Here is a 19,257-nt window from a genome sequence, read left to right as displayed (position 1 = left end):
GAAAGTGCTTATTGAAAGTTTTAATTCTGATTTTGTTATCACAGGCATTCATGTCCATGTTTCAAATCCTGACACAAGAAGCATGGGTGGAGGTGATGGATGAAACTATGCTGCGTACAAGGGAGACTTTAGCACCTCTAGTGGCTGTCTACTTCATACTCTACCATCTGTTTGTAACATTGGTGAGTCATCTATGATCACAATCATACTCTTAAAGAAGCTTCATACAAGATTGTAAGAAAATCATAAAACAAAAATGTTCAGACACATTTTACGTAATTAAACTGGATAACTAGAATGACAATTTAATAAAAGTTATAGCGGTTTAGTGTTTTTTTATTAGTTTACCTTTTTTTAGCGAATTTCCCTATAGGGAAGTAGCTATTACCGTAGGTCTCATGGTAAGACCTAGGCCCGGGACCGATTTACTTTTTCATTTTGATGTCCCCAGAGGCCAAAAACACCATTCGTTCAAATTTTTATATATCTATATATAGAGATATATATATATATATATATATATATATATATATGTGTCCATCCGCACGATAACTTGAGTAATTTTTGTCCGATTTTGATCAAATTTGGTTTGAAGGTGTAAGGCGGGATAAACTTGAACGAGTTCGCGAACCAGCATGATCGGACTATGGGAACGGGGGTTTACAGGGGGTTTTATGGGGTAAAAATAGGTTTTTCCCATTTTTGACCCAAAAAACATAAAATTTAGCAATTTCTTTCCAAACCATTTTGTAGACCTTAAAAAAACAAATAATTTAGTATATTGAAGTGTTACTATGCGCCTAATGGTTACGGAGAAAATTCCCAAAACATTTAAATTTTAAATTCCCATGTTATTCTTATGGAGAACAAGTAAACTGTTGTAGTTTGCTTGTTTATGAACATATTTTGATCAAATTTGGAAAATATTTTTATTTCTTACTAACTATTAACATTTTACAAAAAAAATAAGTTTTACCCTCCCTGATGCAGCAAACCTAAGTACCTGTTAAACTAATTCTATTTAAATAGGAAATAAATGTTCAATTTTTAAGTAGACATTTTAGTGTAAATCCAATCAGGCAAATGGAAATTCGCTTAGTCTGCAGGTTTGCTGCGGCGGGGGTATTGAATTCAAGCATTATCAGGCTATGGTTCTGAAATAAACCCTAAATATGGTTTGTATTCTAATCTTATCTTAGTTAAACAATAATAATTACAAGGACAGAGGTTTTAAAATACAAGGTTTAATGGTACATAAGTTAAATGGTTAAAATAGGGTTACAAAAATTGTTCAGGGGTGGGGATTCGTGCTGGCCGAATCAAAAGATTTCAAATTTAAATTTTCAATAAGTAAGTTATGGTAAGTTATGAATTAAATAATCTTTTAGAAACAATGAGTTAAATAGGAAGGATTTTGATTTTAATTAAGAGAGGTAAATTGGGTCCAAATGGATGCTTGAAGAGTCTAGTCTGAGTCAATAACTTAATAAAAATGGAATGTTCTCACCAATCTTCTGTAATAATAATTTTCTTCTTAGTTTAAAGGCTTAAATTCTTCTTTCTTCAGTAAAATTTGGAAATTTTGACACTACTTTCTTTTATAATATGACAATTATTTTCACAATTAAGAGTTTAAACTTTTATGTTCTTCTTGGATGCTTTTAAACTGCCACTCCTTTTCATTGTTGTAAATCATATCAAGTTATGGGGTTCACATAAATAAAAACATGGTTGAATTTTATTAATAATCTTGAACCCAGATGGATGGTGTTCTGATTGGAGGATTTGTTTTTGAATAATAATTTTGGATAAGCCAATGAATAAATTTTGATTGTAAATTATATATATGTTGAGACAATATGGTTTTAATAATATTAACAATGGACATGGATAAATATTGAAAATATAACAAGATTGAGTTTGAAATTAAAATAAGGACTATAATTATAAACATTGAATTTTGAGTCATTACAGTTCATAGACCATAACTGTACTCTTCAACTTGCGATTCTGGATTAGGTTTATTCTTCTTGTTATTTTTAGCTAAGCAAATCATGTTCACCACGATTAAATGTTTTACTGTGCAATTTAAACCATTCATATTTACAATAATTGATTTTACTTATGAAAGTAAAACTGTTATGGTAACTCTTCAGTGCCGGATTTACCACAAGCTAAAGGGGGCCAAATCATATTGTACAACAATAAAATAAAATTGATAACGAATTCTCCACGATCCTGGGTGACGATGATGATGTACCCTTGATTGCAGGTACATCATCATTGATTCTTCTGCTACGTTCACGATTTTGTCCATTGGGGCGAGGGTCATTCGATTTAATTTGGCCTAAGGCAACGAGTACCCTAAATTCAACACTTACTGTATTTCTGAAATTTTCAGTGTAGACAAATGTTACACTACCACTGCAGCAACATTTTCTAAAGTAGGGTAATTAAAACCTTCGGACGATTGACAGTATAAGAGCCTCCTACCTCATACAATAAGTAAACAGTTCCTTTTCAGCAGTATTGACGGTTACATCTGGTTATACAGTTTTGAATATTCAAGATTCTAAATTCATGTTCTTCTAAACAAAAAAATGAACAAATTGATAAAATCTGTGTTGACAGGGTTGGTACGGTCAGGGAAAACCTGGAAATGTCAGGGAATTTTGTTGGTTTGGAAAAGTCGGGGAATTTTGGAAAAAATCTGGAATTTCTCTTGAAAGACTACATTTTTTACAGATATGCTACATTTTGCATCTACGTCTCAATACTTGGTCAAAAACATAGAAGTTTGACGAAAACATCGGGAACCTACCATCGATATAAAAACATCGAACATCGACAGACATTCCATCATCGCCCTCTGATTACTGGCTTTAATTGAACGCACCGAGCTCCCAGTGTTTCTACACGACTAAAAGAATATAATCCCGGTCACTGGGTTAAGAAATCCCGTTTAATCCCTTAAGATTTTTGATGTTAAATTCCGAGTGTTAAATTAGACATAGTTGTGTTTAAATAGTTGTTTTAACTTTGCTATTATATTTTGTTAAGGTAATTTTTTTTGATTGGGGTTAGTTTTTCACTAAAATAAGGCATAGTAAATAAAAACGGACGTCATAGCCAAAACTCCTGTTTTCACATCCCCTTCAAATCCCGCTCATGCTCTATAAATCCTGTTTTCGGGATAATAATCCCACGTATGGAAACACTGCTAGTACCGCGATGCGCTAAACTATTTAGGCCTACATTTTTTCTAATAATACTTGATTCTGACTATCCGATATCGTCTTACGGTATACCTGGAAAAAGTATAATATCAGTCTGGAAAACCTGGAAAAGTCAGGGAATTTCATTTTCCAAAATCAGTACCAACCCTGGTTGATGAAATGCAATTTACAATTCACTTCCTCTAGACGCTTCACTAACAACAGCTGTTTGTATGTTAAGCCGATGCATGCAGGCTTGAATGTGAAATAAGTGTTTCGGATAAACTGTTGTCATAAAGGGGTTTGTTAACACTGAACGTTTTGATAAAAAATCAGCAAACAATAACAACAACCTGTTATGCTTCTTGTTCATGCTATGTACTTTACTGTTTTAGGTTGCTTATGTTAGTTTTCTGGCTCAATTAATATTGTTATTGCATCTCACATTATTTCAACTTCCTTCCAGATTGTGCTCAGCTTGTTCGTTGCCGTTATCTTGGACAACTTGGAACTTGACGAAGACATAAAAAAACTCAAGCAGTTAAAATTCCGTGAACAGAGTGCAGAGATAAAAGAAACATTGCCGTTTCGTTTGAGGGTGTTTGAAAAATTTCCAGATAGTCCTCAGATGGTTAGCCTTCATAAAATACCATCAGATTATATTCTGCCCAAGGTAAGAACTTTTTAGAATGTTTAAATAGTATAATTATAATAGCTTAACTTGTAATCATCTGTTATAGGCCTACTGATACAATGTTGACTGTTTATTAATTTTGTTTATGTTTATCTATATAAATAAAATTAGAGTTTTGTCTGTACATTGCTTAGAATAATGAACTTTTTGGTTATTTTTACATTTCATAGGTCAGAGAAACCGAATCAAACCTTATCTCAATTTCTGTCTGTCTGTCTGTCTGTCTGTCTGTCTGTCTATCTGTCATTCTCTTGGTAACGCTAAAATACGCACTTTATTACAACTACTCCTCAATAACTATAGCACTGTCCCGCCTGAAACTTATTTTCCAAATACTATACATATATGAGATGGTTTTAGACGTATTTCATCGAATATGAGACAGTTAGATATTTAACAGTAAACCCTTGAAAATCAAGTTTTTGTCGATTTTTGACGTGGAATTTCTGGAAGCCCATGTTAACCTTATGAGAAATGAAATTATTGAATCTTAACAGCTGTTTCAATTAAACAAGTTGGTTCTGTTCTGTGATGTTCAATAGCATTAAAGTTACAAGGATTACCAACAGGGTGCAGCACTAGCACTATTATTTCTTTTACATTTATGACAACAGCTAATTTGCAACCTGGAGGCGAGTGAGCGTAGCGAACGAGCTAACCTGAAGGCAAGTGAGCGTAGCGAACGAGCTAACCTGAAGGAAAGTGAGCGCAGCGAACGAGCTCCAACATACAGGTGAGTGAGCGTAGCGAACGAACTTCAACCAGGACGTGATTGAGCCATGCAAACGAGATCAGATAGTAAAAATAAAAGTAAGCCTACCGTTATAGGATCGACCGGCAGACACAGAGGTAATTTAACCTTTTATTGATTGTCATACCGATCCGGAACAACAAAAAACAACATAAAATGAAGCTATGTATAATAGTTTGGCCAGCATATCTTAAAATATGCAAACCAACTGCTGTTCGTTATATAAGAAGGTTTCAACTGAATATTATAAGATCCCCGTGCGTAGAACGGGTACACAGCTAGTCCTACATATAATTAGGATTTTAAATATAAAAGGTTGCAACTTCAGCTATAAATTACAGATAAGACAAAAATTTTTCTAAAATATTACACTACCGATTAACTGTATTCGGGTCAACGGTGTAGTGGCTTAACCGGGGCACTTTCCAGAAAAATATGTGAAATTAAATGCTGACGGAGACGGTCCCAATTTTGAGACTGAAGGGATATGAACAAATTATAAATCACTTGTCTCCCAGCCCAGCCACAGTGCTCCAAGGTCATAGACCTCTCCCCTCTTACATTTACATCTTTAATATTGTGTTTGACTAAGTGTGTCATTCATTGTAATTCCCGTCGAATACAACTTTCAAGTATTTTGAACACATTATAAATATGTAAAATACCACCGCTTAATGATGTTTTGAATTTTATTCTTTCCTTTTCAATTTATAGAATTTTACAATAAACAATTTGGTTTCCGAAAAAACTTAAGCACAGTTTCTGCTCTCACTCAGTTTGTTAATGAGATTGCAGAGGCCTTGGACAGGTCTCAGGCCACAGCAGGTGTTTTCTGTGACCTGTCTAAGGCTTTTGATTGTGTGGATTACTCACTCCTGTTGCTGAAACTAAATGATTATGGGATTGGGGGAAGTTGGTTTTCTTTAATACAATCTTAACTTTCTGAAAGAAAACAAAGAACTTTAATTTTAGAAGATGAAGATAACAACAAACATTATTCACCATGGGAAATTATATCCACAGGTGTTCCCCAAGGCTCAGTATTGGGCCCACTTTTTTTTTCTTATTTACACTAATGATTTTCCAAAAGCTATTAATAAAGAACTAATTCATTTTGTCGATGACACTACTGCTTTGATCAAAAATTACAACTGAAATGTTTTCTTCTCTGCAAAGTGTGGTAAAGGATATGGAGCAATGGTTTTTAGAAAATGGGTTGAAACTTAATGTTGAAAAAACAAATATTGTTACATTTTCTACTAGACACAAAAATATGGAAAACTGTTCTTTTAATTTAGTTGAAGCTCATAAATTCTTAGGGGTTTACGTAGATGACGCAGTTAAATGGGATTCACATTTGAATTATTTACATAACAAAATTAGGTTGATATCATCTTTATTCATACATTTAAGGGACTGTGTTTCTATTGAGACACTTAAAGTAGTTTATCATGCTTATGTGGAGTCAGTGTTAAGATATGGCATAATTTTATGGGGTCAAGCTACTGGTATTAAAACTTTATTCAGGTTACAAAGACGTATTATACGCATTATCACCAACTCTCATCCACGCAGTTCTTGTAAGAAACTTTTTCAAAATTTAAGAATTCAGACATTAATGGGGTTGTATATTCTAGAATTATTAAATTACATACATTCAGTTAAAAATGAGCTACCAGAAACAATACATTTTAATCACAGGTATGAAACCCGAAATGAAAATATATTTAGACTACCCAGACACCGTTTGACCCTATATGAAAAATCTCCATTGTAGGCCTATGCTGGGCTGAGATTGTACAATGTGCTTCCGCCATGCTATAAGTCATTACTGTAAGCAAAACCAAATTTAAAGATACAATAGATAATTTACTTATTGACAAGGCTTTTTACTTAATTGAAGATTTTTACAAAACTACAATTTAGAATTTTTTTTTTATTTTAAGTGTTTAATTTTAAGTTAAAAGTTTTAATGTTAAATATTTTATGTATGGATTTAATTTTGACAATGCACCTATTCTAAATGTTATGGAATGTTATGTGCAAATAAAGTATGTCTATGTTATCCCATAGTTATCGTCTTTTCTATTATTCTCTTCAGGTTAGAGACAGCTTTATGAGACAATTTGTGTTTGAGTTGGGAGACGATGAAAACGAAGGTGTTAAAAAGATAATTGAAGTGTTTGATTCAAAAGTAGTCTACCGCAAGCAAAGGCCAATAAAACTGTTGAACAATCTGCCTAAAGTTCGCCATGTGAATACGGACCTCAGAAAGGCTGCAATCACCTACATTATAAAGTAAGTTTTGGTTTGGTTTTACCTAGTTTTGTTTGCTAACATATATCGTTCATATCCTAACAGTGTAAATATAAACAAAGAAATTTTAATGATATCGTACAACAGCTACAAGACCAATTTAGCTATTTTTTTTGTTTTTGTAAGATTAAATATAGTATGAATTAGTGCTTTATTGTTTCTTTCTTTTTGAAAGAAATACTAATAGAAAGTGATAAAGTTAGGGCAGCAAACTGAAAATCCTTTTTTTAATCCAACTAAGGTGTTCCACGATGAAAACTGTACAGCAGCGATGACAATTCTTTTTACCAACCAATTTTTTTTTCTTTTGTTAGTATATGTAAGTAGCATTTTGTACATTTTTTTGTAAAGCAATGGTTCAACTCTCTTGTTGCAACCTAACGTCGACCTTAAAATGTTAAGTGCGGTTGTGCAATGGCCGGCTGCGGCCGGTGGCTAATGCGCTACGTGGTTAAGTGCGTGAAAACGTTTAAATGTAGTTTAATCCAAATGAAAGGCATATTGTAGCATGTACAGCATTCCAGTTGTTGTAGAACTAGTTTTACAAGAACCCAACAGATATCAGCACAAAACAAAACTGCTAGCAGGCCCTCAGTATTGCCAAATGGAGGGAAAAAGCAGGGGCGAAAAACCCATACGCCATAAAAAAATACCGCAAAAAGGCGTCAAGCACAATTTTGAGGTTAGGTTTCTTCCACAAGGCTACACTACAGTAATTATCATTATCCTATTCAATTTCACTAAATCCAAGACAAAACAATACTACACAAAATTTGAAACACTCCCCACCAACGATGAAATTGTCGGATCTGAAAACGAATCATACTGGATGAAAGTATAAAACTGACACAGCAAGCACTAAGCGAAACGACCTTCCCCATGTGAGGCTGAGCTCACACTGGATCAATACTTTAGAGTTAGGAGTGCTGTGCTAGGTAGTTTAACGTAGTCCACCGTGCGTGCCAGTCACGCACTACGTTAAATAACGTAGGCTGCACTCAACATGTTAAGATAGAAAGTATCATTACCCTGACAATGAATTTTCACTTTGACTGACTACTTTCCTACAACAAAATCCTACAAAAGATATCAACAAAATTAGCCAATAAAATAAATTTACTTTGCCATTTCAATGTTTGACATTTGTCCATTTCTTTGTGATTAATGTTTTAAAACAAAAATAGATCAAATACAAATTCTTTTGTTTCAGTGACTCCAACAACCAGCGTCTGATGTTGGGTGACTCAGCCGTCATCCCTGTGCCAGGAAAGTCCCCTCTCAATCCTCAAGGAACCATCAGTAGTGCCAAACAACTGAGGATCGACCAGAAAAAGTAACTACTTAATGTTGGTACTGCATGGTACCATGCATGATTGCCTCAGCATAAATTAGAATATTATACAAAGAAAACCACCTATGCAGGATTGAAATTTTTACAATATTTACCAATAAACATCCGGCAGGAGACAAATTTCAAAAAATTCAAAAAACTTTTAAAAGATTTCTTAGTAAAAAATCCTTTTTATTCATTACAAGAATTTGTAGATAAAACAAAATATTTCATTTGAATTTCCATTTATTTTTCATAATGGACATTTGCGTAGATCTATGTTTTAATGTGTATGATTTGTATATAGATTTTGACTCTATTCAGATACATGTATGTTTCATATATGTTATATATTGAATAAAGACTATTTGAATCTTGAATCTTGAATGGCAAACACCCAATTTTGTAGGCCGTAAATCAAACAGTAAGAGTAAATAGTTAAAATGTCAAATCAATTGCAGTGCTAAATTATTTTTATTCGTTATTCGTTATCTTAATGTCAGTGGCATAATTGCATTGGCATATTGTATCTCTTAACTATTAATACATTTATATTTTGTCAATGAATAAGTGTTTTTTTAGTTTTTGGAGTTGGATAAATTCTAAACACTCACTTCACTTTAATTATGCAACTCTTTTTAAATATTAAAAGCTGTAAATCTGTTAACTACTGCTTATTTAGGTTCGGCCTTGAATCAATTAATATATTTCTCAAATACTCGTTTTAGTCACAGAAAGACAGACAGACAGAAATAGAGATAAGACTCGTTCCTGCTCCTTTAATGTATAAAACGTAAAAATAACCTAAAAATATATATTTCTGAGCTATGTACAGACAAAACTCTAATTTTATTTATATAGATAATTTTTCAAGTGACATTTTAATAATCCAGTTAGGTTGGCCAAGACAAAATTATATTCTAGTTGTTAAATAAGCCACTAAGAATGTGCTAAAGTCTAAATTCTATTTTCTATCGTAATTTTTGACATTCAAAGTTGTCTATGACATAGAAATGCACTTGCTTACAATAAGTTGTCGTTTAAGTTGGTGTGGTTAAGAAGTTGGGCATATTCAAGAGAAATAATTTAATTTACTGATATCAGCAAACTGTGTGACATCGAGTAGCTCAATTCAACTGCTTAAATTTTCATTTTAAAACTACCACAGCATTCAGCTGGAAACAGGATGAATAAAATTACAGTTCTCCTTAGTTAAAGCGGAAAAATAAAAATGTTGCCACTCTAACAAATGAAAGACAATAATTATGTTAAATAATAAAGGGGTGAATTTATTTTTGAAGTATTGCCATCTGGATTACTTAACAATTACTAATCTAGAGGTTAAATAAATACCAACATTATCCTTGGTAGTCTTAATGGTTAACGAAATCGACACACTTAAGGCGTGGTTGTCAGAAAGTCTTCAAAACATATATACAAGACGATAAAACAAGGAACTTGGACACAAACATTTTTACGGACAAATATACGGCCACACAACTAAGATCTCGGCGCTGCTACGGGTTCAGGGTGCAAGTATAGACCTTAAGTGTGCCAAAACCGTTAGCCTTTAAAACTATTCAGGATTCAGTGGCAACAAGGTATTTAACCTTTAGATTAGTAGGATGAATTTAGTCAAATATTAACCATCTTGGATAATTTCAAACAGCTGCTGAAGAGTTATTTATCGTCCAAAAATATTTGTTCAAACACCAAAGTGATTATAATTTAAATGTTTAGTATACTGTGAGATTAGAAATGTTCTTTGTAGTTTTGAATTGTTCTCCAAGGGAGTCCATGGAAGCTAACGGCCATCTTGGATTTGCCCGCCATTAGAGCAATGTTAATTTTGTTAATTTCAAACAGCGGCTGAAGAATTATTTACCATATCAAAATATTTTTTCAAACACCAGTTTGATTTTCATGTAAATATCTAATATACTGTGAGATTAGAAACTTTCTTTGTAGTTTTTTTTTTAATTGTTTTACGAGTTAGAACGTCTAGGCTCCAAGGACTCTTAATCTTCTTTACAATTTTAAAATTGCTGTTAGTTTTCTCTCAGTGTCTATGCTTATTGCTTGATGTTCTGTAAACATGTTCTTGAAATTATATTTATTTTAGTTTGATGAAACCATTTTAGTGTTGGTTTAAACTCTTTTCCATTTGATAACATTACTTCTATCGATAGGCAAATATTTTACTTTCTTTGTTGTTTGGTGTGCTATCCGTCTAACGTTCTCGTGTGACCACGGGTTTGCAAACAGGTCTATCAGACGGAGTGTCCGCTCCGGCAGCATCAAATTGAAGCAGACTTATGAACATCTGATGGAGAACGGAGACATCGGAGCTATGAACCGTGTCAGCTCGTCGGCGCGTCGGCCTCACGACCTTGACATCAAACTGCTACAGGCCAAGCGTCAGCAGGCCGAGATGAGAAGGTTGGTTTGATATTAATTTTTATCAAAATTGTCTTACTCTCTTTTTACATGATGTATTTTTTAGATGTCAACACTCTTGCATTTAATGATCAGAAATATTGCTGCTTTGTGTGTGACCAAGTTCAATTGTGGATAAGCATTCTTCTCTTCTGTAATTGAAAGATTTCCTTCAAGATTAATTCATCCATCAGGACATATCATTAGGTAAAAGTCAAAGGTACCATATCAACTATCAATCATTGAGATGGGGACGCCACCTAGGTGCATATTTTAACCCAAATATGAGTGAAGGATGAGTGTAGAATGGTGTGTGATGACCTGTGTAGCTTTGTTACTGACTAAGATCAGCGGTTTCATTAGTCAGGATAATTTATTTAAAGCCCAATGATCAGGAACAGCTGGGTCCAGTTTCGAACCATCAAAAAGCTACTGACTTTTCTCAGGATTGAACCGGCAACCTTTTGATTACTAGGCGAACAATATAACCACTCAGCTACCCAGCCAGTCATGAATTGGATTTTGTTTTTGTTTTTGCATTACATTGAGAATATAACTATAATAACTATTGCCAGATTTATTTTCACCAATCCAACCAAAAAAACTGAAACCAACCCATAGAGAAGTAAGGTACAGAGGACACTTGCTTATGGGACGACCATGCACTTTCAGTTCTAGTATTTTGTGTGAGAATTATACTTGGGAAGAGCAAAAAAGAGCCTTAGTGGCGAGTTCCGAGTACTATGCGGAAATTCCTATCGCACAGTGCCCAGGGTCTTTCTTCTCCTGTTGTGACCGTTGTAGTACAGTAGACCCCCTCTTAACCGACCCTAATGGGACCGGACCTAGGTCGGATGATTCAAAAGGTCGGATAAAACGGGCAATCCCTAAAATCATAACATAATAAAGTGCTATTCATTTGGAATTATATAATCATTATTTTGAAGTCATACTTGCATTATTTATAAAATAAACTACTCTTATCTCCTTTTTCATATTGATAGAAATGTCACAAATAAACACAAAACACGGTTAAGTCAAATAGGCCTACTTTCAGTTAATATAATATAATACTAGGCAAGAGTCAATAAAATTCCTATTTCAATAACTTTACTACTGTAATGTATTAATTAATGCTTTCCAAATACATCGTAATACAGTAAAGAACCTTTTGTCGTCATTAAAGATACAAGCGACCATTTTGTTAAAAGACAGGACGTTTATTTATAGCCTCTCACTGGAGGCTCGAGGCACAAAAACTATCTTGACCTTGGAGTTGTTAACACCCCTTCCCTGCCCTCCCTACAAGTTGCGTTGTTTGTTTACTCCAGCGATAAGATAATCAGTTCTCAAAATCGTAACGCACTTTATGATGTTATAAATTTGCCGCACAGATAACAAATCAGATCAGATGTGCTCGAGCTACGAACGATGATGACAAACTGACAATAGGCTATGCTATATTTTTTGTGATCTTCACAAGATAACTTATTGTTAGTCATATCCTGTGGAGATAAGCGTATGGTTCAGTTCTCATCGCCCATTGGAAGGCGGAAATGCCGAGATTCCTAGAATGCGGCGGTTAAACCGAGCTGCTCTCAAAGCAAGGTCGGTTAAAACAAACTGTATTATTTTACGATCAAAGGCGAATAATCCGATTATCGGTTAATACGAGGTCGGTTAAGAGGGGGTCTACTGTACATGCCCTAGACACCAGCAACTAGTGCTAGACACCACTTAAGTGTACCATTGAATGTTTCATCTGTATCTTACTTCTCTGTGACTAACCCATGTCCACCTAGATCAATAGATTATGTCACAATTTTTCTAAATCAACTATGTCAAATTTTATTTGGTACCAGTTTTCTTTTCTTGTGCCAGAGTGGACTATTTCCCATTCAGGTACGCCTACTACCCAAACCAAAATCCTTGGACACCACTTAGTTTCATTGATTATCCTTAGGAATCAACGGGAGGAAGACCTTAGGGAGAACCACCCGTTGTTTGATACTCCGCTGTTCCTCGTCCCGCGAGAGTCAAAGTTCCGCAAAGCCTGTCAGCTGATTGTCTACGCTCGCTATGACGCTAGACTTCGTGACCCACTGACTGGCAAAGAACGAAAAGTCAAGTACAAACGTCTTCAGTAAGTGTTTTCTTTGATATTTTGCATTTTACGCCTGATGTGTTTTCAGTGTTGTGGACGAACCTAAGAAGGGTTTGTCGTGCACGATCCCTTAGGTGTGGAAACCAAGGATGCAAAGTGTATGGATATAAAGTTTAGAAAAAAACTTAACCTGTGTTAGCTAAATGTAATATGAAACAGGGAAACATAATTTGTTCAATGAATCAGTCAAATGGTATTGTAGAAAAGCCACAAATACATTATCAATTCTTAATGTAAAATTTAGAATTTTATAATAATTTACCATTATATTAACTACTATAGATTTGTTACTTAACAAATTTCATTAAGTTAAACGCTGATATATAAAATGTTACTATCCAACTGATCATTAAGAAGTTTCTTGTCCAGATCTAAAAGAGGACAACAAAGAATTTCTTCTCTTGTGTTATGAAAACAGTAGTTAATGTCATATTTATCCTCAACCAACGGTTGCTTTGGTTAACTCATATTATCTCTCATCCAAGTTGAGTTTTAAACACATTATATTTTTAAAACCTGCATTAAGAGTTCTGACTCGGTTATGACTAAATTTAGCCTACCTGACCATAGCTTATATGAACACTTTATAAAAACCTATAGACATAAAAAAATAATAATTTCACTCTAAATAAATAAACACAAACTCATATTCAAGTAGTGATATTTTTACAATGCCAGAGACAGAGAAGTAAGGATTTTGTCATTCATTTGTATAATTATTTACGATGTACTCTAACCACAGGTTGTAATGCCAAGGCTTAGACTGCTCCCTTATAACACCATTGATGTGTATTTACAGAAAATATAATATTACTACAATTTTAGTAGATACAACTAGTGATGGTCAAAATCTGAAATTGTTAATCTCCAAACCGAAACCAAAATTTAACAAATGAAATCCAGAATCTCAAAACCCAAACACAAAAGTTGTCCAGTTACCTGGTTAGGAGTAAAATACAGATTTAGCAAAATGTTTATTTCACCAGCAAAACTGAAAGAAATTGACTCAAGACCCCTGGCATAATAAACTAGAATACATGACCTAAATACACACACTTGAATACACTTTAAACCTAACAAAAATATTTTTATAAACAACAAACGCCAAAATAAATTTAAATCCTACCACTAACATAAGCATAAATATTGAATCAATTTTAAAACATTCAGTGGTCAATATTTATTTTATTTGATAAATATCGATATGAAACTGGATTGTACTTTGTTCAAATATTTGTATTTATCGTACCTGCATTCTGATTGTAGTCCACAATATAACCTACTTGTTTTATCAGTGTTAGTGGCAATCTGTTTGCTCCATTACTGCGAGCTTGTGTGTAAATTGTGTTATAAATAATAATGATGCCAAAACACGTCAGTAGTTTCAAAACTAAAACAGATTGAATCTCAAAACTCCCCAATCGAATCTCAAAGTCGAAATTGAAACTTTTAAAAGTGTTGACCGATTTGAGATTCGGTTTTGACACATTACTAGTTACAACTGTACATTTTGTAGAGACCCAATACTCTGTGGTTTTCACCATGTTTGCTGCTAGCTCACTTGATGTTTAGTGGAGTTTTCTATTTCAGCTCTCACTACGGGAAACGACCGCAGGCTAAGTAATGACACTATTCCCTGTACGGTAGTGTTGTTGGTTGTTTTTGGCTAATGCTAGGCTTAGATGTCAGTTTGCTTGATAGTGGACCACTCGCTTGCTTTGGCTTAGACCCTAGAATGCAAAATCACAATAGATAGATTACTAACGTAGTTTTGGGGTATTTTGCAGAAGGTCCTTGCTCCTGAACTCTTTATAAATACTTAATAGTAGTTGTGACAAAGCTGGATTATTTCTTCATTTACTAATGACCTAATTAACACCTCAACTGTGTAGGATACCTTTATTTTTTTTAAATGATAAATTAGGTTATAAGAAGCAACCAATTTTTAAATTTTACTACGTTGTGATGCATCAATTTACCTACCGCTAAATAGAAATGTTTGTGGGAATGAGGACCTACTGCAAACGATTGTATGTTTTTCATCTTGTTTACTCTTGTTCATAATATTTACTAGACAAAATAGAGAAAGGTACTCTCCCGTTCTTTTACCTTGCCTATATCCATTGATCATCTTTGATGTTTAAAAAAATACAAGTGAAGACAAGATGATTTTTAAATAGTTCATTATAAACTAATTCAATCAGGGGTTCTGTTGATATCCTTGATTTAATCATCAGTAGACTTTCTAAAAACCTTCCCCACAATGTCAAACTATAATTTTTTACTGTTAAGGTTTTCTTCTTTCAACTGTTTTCAAGGTTTTTAAGCTATACGGCTTATTTTTCTAGACTGAAATGATTTTTTTTTCACCAAGTGAAAAATTTAAAATCAATTCATTATATGAACTTTAAGTTAAGATTATTTAAATCAGGAACTTTTTTTAAATTTTGTGAAAAGTGTTTTCCTACCTTTATTGATGCAATTCCTTCTTTGATTCTTTTTGAATGCTTGTCTTTCTATCCTGTTCACTATAGAATTTCTACCATGTAAACTTAAAATTACTTATGTAACTTATGTAGAAAGTTCGTAATTTTCTTGTAATAAAAAGTCCATACTGAGCAAATTCCTCCTTAGTCTTTTAATGTCCTACATTCTTTTTTGTTATCTGAAATTATCATGTTTAAACATTATGCAATGCACATAAATCTCAAAATTTTGTAGCTTTGACTTTGGTTGGAACTAAACCATTATTTAAATAATGAGACAAGTTAAAGGAAATATTTTGATATTTGGGGTATTCATTTAAAAATTGAGTACAGCTGTTCCATATGACACGCCTACTCAGTATCCGAAAAGTCGATTTTTTAAGTCAACCCGGTTCATGTTGCAGAACTTGTTTCAAACAGAGCACCCTTTTTTCCAGCAACTTCCTAAGCCTGGTAACCTACTTGGACTGGGTTATGATCTGCGTTACCACCCTCTCCTGCATCTCCATGATGTTTGAGACCCCAAACTTCCGTGTTATGTCCACGCCGATACTGCAGGTTGCCGAGTACATCTTCGTCATCTCCATGTCTCTGGAACTAACACTCAAGATTCTTGCTGACGGAATATTCTTCACACCGAAAGCCTATATGAAAGATGTTGCATCGATATTGGACGTTTTTATTTACACGGTGAGTTTATTACATAAAAGTTTCACAAGTTGTGAAAAGTTGGGAATGGTGGTCGATCATTACATGTGGAATTTTGGTACTTTTGTACAAGGATGTAAAGAATATTTTGGTATAAAATAAAAATTTTGTACAAAACAATGTTTTTATTTATTTTTGAAACAGAAAACTACTTTACACATAACCACCAAACAAATTGAGGCATCTGTAATAGTATTGTTTATTCTATTACGTTGAGTAACACCCACCTTTACATTCTAGCGTCCTGAGATTTGAAGGAAGAACAAACATGTCATTGAGATATGTTAACTATTGGTTCCTCTTATAGACGAGCCTGGTGTTTCTCTGCTGGATGCCCAAAAGCGTTCCACCCAACTCTGGGGCACAGCTGTTGATGATTCTGCGCTGTGTTCGGCCTCTGCGCATCTTCACACTGGTCCCTCACATGCGCAAAGTTGTTGACGAGTTGTGCAGAGGTTTCAAAGAAATTTTGTTGGTAAGTTTCATGCGCTTTTAACTATTTATGTAATTTTTGTCGTTTTAAGTTTGACACGGCAGACTTCAGCTAAACTTCACATTGATAAGCTGATGATGTCACCATTGTGGCAATACATTATACTAAACTTGGCACAAATCATTTAGAGCTGCTTGACGGTTATTTGGTAACATTTTTCAGGACCAAACTATGTAGTTCCATTTGATATTTTTCCCTCTCTCTCTATTAGACTGTAGGTTTCCACAACAAAAATTATCAAGAATTTAGGATATTTTTATTTAAACATTCTTGCCACTAAGACTGATTGTACCAATGTATAAAGGGTGTAGCATAGAGCACAAGGGCCTAGATTTTTTAGGATTTTTTGAGAGGATAGCAGGCTTACCTGAATGGGAAAGAGTCCAAACTGGCACAGGAAACACAAAACAAAACTTTACACTATATAAACAAAACATTAGAATATTTCACTGTCACTGACAGCATTTTCAACTAAGGAAGCTTTAGTTGAAAATGCTGTCAGTGACAGTGAAATATTCTAATGTTTTGTGTATATAGTGTAAAGTTTTATTTTGTGTTTCCTGTGCCAGTTTGGACTCTTTCCCATTCAGGTAAGCCTGCTATCCTCTCAAAAAATCCTGTACCAATATATAGTAAGATACGCACCTAAGACCTACCTACCTATAGTGTGTTCACAATATTTTGGCAGTTTGAGAGGAAGGGGCCACTTTTTTTTGCTTAATGTATGTTTCAGCTGATTGACTTTTTGACAAATCGCAAATCTTGCTTGTCAGCTATGTTTTAATGGTAGGATCAAGACGTCGAGGGGATGGATTTCAACTCCTTAAACTGCCAAAATTTTGTAAACGAGTATAAGATTGAAAACGGACAAAGGTACGTAACCTATTATATACTCAATATTTTTACCATAAATAAATGTCTATAAATTAATAAATACCTTGTTATCATAGGTATCCATTCTGCTGATCGTGCTGATGTTTGTGTTTGCGAGCTACGGCGTGCAGCTGTTTGGTGGTCGCTTAGCTCGCTGCAACGACCCGACCATCACCAAGCGAGAGGAGTGCGTCGGTGTGTTCATGAGACGTGTGTTTGTCACCAAGATGAAACTGCATCCTGGACCAAACGAGTCCTACCCTTCTATGCTGGTACCTCGAGTGTGGTGAGTAAAAAAGTTAGCTCTAAAAAAAATTCATAATTTGGGATTTGAAATTATTTGAGAAAATATCCAAAACATAAAAAGATAAGTTCACAAACACGACCAAAACTGACTCATGTTAGCAGTCAGATTCCAGATTTCAAAACTTTGTTTTTCGTTAGTAATGATTTAATATATCTGTGATAATTGATCAAATAAACTTACCGATACCAAAAATGAACTTCAGGCCAAAGGTTCTATTAGTAAAGACGTTACAATGTACAAACTTAACTCTGTTCCCACATTTTAATATTTCCTTTACTCACATCAGAGTTTAATCAAATTTCAGTAGATTTGTGATGGTTAAAAACACGTTGTCCAGCTGTCATTCATTATTCATTGTTCATTGGCATTGTAATAAATGGTTCTGGTTAGAAACAGCTGGTGTTAGTCCGTTAACAAGTTACACAGGTAATGTATATTCCAACCCACCCTCATCGTTCACACATATTTGTTGAGCTGAAGTACGCTCAGTAGTGTAGTGTAGTGTCCACACTATACTTAGTGATTATTATTCAATTATAAGTTAAATGTCGCCATATCACATTTCACAAACCCGTAGTGTTAAAATAGCATAGTTTTTATGTACGGTAATTGTAAGTTTTTTAGTTTAAAACAACAACCTCTGTTTTTTGTAGGGCCAATCCGAGGAGATTTAACTTTGACAACATTGGCTACGCAATGCTTGCCTTGTTTGAAGTTTTATCATTCAAAGGCTGGCTGGATGTTAGAGATATTCTCATCAAGGCGTTGGGCCCCGTAAGTTATTCTGATCTAAAATGTATGTTTTTTGTTAGTACTTAAAGTTTGATTTCCGTTGTGTATTTATTTTTATTTACTTAGGGTTTTATAAACTATACAGAATCAGGACTGTGTCCTGTCGTCATCCCCATTCTGTTTGTAGGGAAACATACTTTTTTCTTAGTCGTACATTATAGATCAATAACAAATCTTAAACAAGATTATTGGGAAAAATATGTTTATTTAACGGTCACATAGGCCTACTTGGGGTTTGTTAAACCAAGCAGAATTAGGACCAAGTCCTGTCTTCCATTCTGCCTGGCGGGGTACGGCCCTTGAGGGAACCATTCCGGCATTCACCTTAGCGAAGAAAGAAACCGTACAAACTCTCCTCAGAATGGTCGGTCTGATAGTCAGACCTCCCGAATGTGAAATGACATCAGCATTCGGTCAGATTAATACTACAACAAAGATACTTAATACTATTTACAAAAGATACTTATTACTAAAAAGTCTGTCCTAAATTAATTTTTAAGATTATCTTCCTCCATATTTCTAAAGGCCTTGATATTACCCCATACCGCAACTCATTCCCAAACACATCATTCATTTGTTGATCTCTTCAGTTTCTTCCTCTTGAAGTTCTCAGATGATAACCATAACTTTTTCCAAAGTATGCACATGACTTTCCTTATATGCATGTTTCTTCTTCTCCCCTGATATTTTTA

The 19,257-nt window shown here is 34.2% G+C and overlaps 1 protein-coding gene across 2 annotated transcripts in view; it reads left to right on the top strand.

Annotated features, from left to right (window-relative positions):
* Nucleotides 1-19,257, top strand: part of LOC128988337 (sodium leak channel NALCN) — a 42,370-nt gene that overhangs the window by 9,522 nt on the left and 13,591 nt on the right. Inside the window, exons 11-20 of one of the 2 annotated variants that reach the window (XM_054409531.1) lie at nt 45-182; nt 3,682-3,888; nt 6,762-6,958; nt 8,187-8,309; nt 10,572-10,745; nt 12,706-12,885; nt 15,830-16,082; nt 16,408-16,575; nt 17,544-17,752; nt 18,427-18,547. In XM_054409531.1, coding sequence (XP_054265506.1) covers nt 45-182; nt 3,682-3,888; nt 6,762-6,958; nt 8,187-8,309; nt 10,572-10,745; nt 12,706-12,885; nt 15,830-16,082; nt 16,408-16,575; nt 17,544-17,752; nt 18,427-18,547 — 1,770 coding nt within the window. Of the gene's footprint in view, nt 1-44; nt 183-3,681; nt 3,889-6,761; nt 6,959-8,186; nt 8,312-10,561; nt 10,746-12,705; nt 12,886-15,829; nt 16,083-16,407; nt 16,576-17,543; nt 17,753-18,426; nt 18,548-19,257 lie in introns of both variants that reach the window. The other variant, XM_054409530.1, reaches the window with a different exon arrangement.

This window comes from Macrosteles quadrilineatus, unplaced genomic scaffold (genome assembly GCF_028750875.1).
Source record: "Macrosteles quadrilineatus isolate MER2022 unplaced genomic scaffold, UCM_ALF_1.0 Scaffold_3__2_contigs__length_128488019, whole genome shotgun sequence".
Classification (NCBI taxonomy): Eukaryota; Metazoa; Arthropoda; class Insecta; order Hemiptera; family Cicadellidae; genus Macrosteles; species Macrosteles quadrilineatus.
The sequence above is the reverse complement of the archived record's forward strand: the minus strand, read 5'-3'. Positions and strand labels throughout refer to the sequence as shown.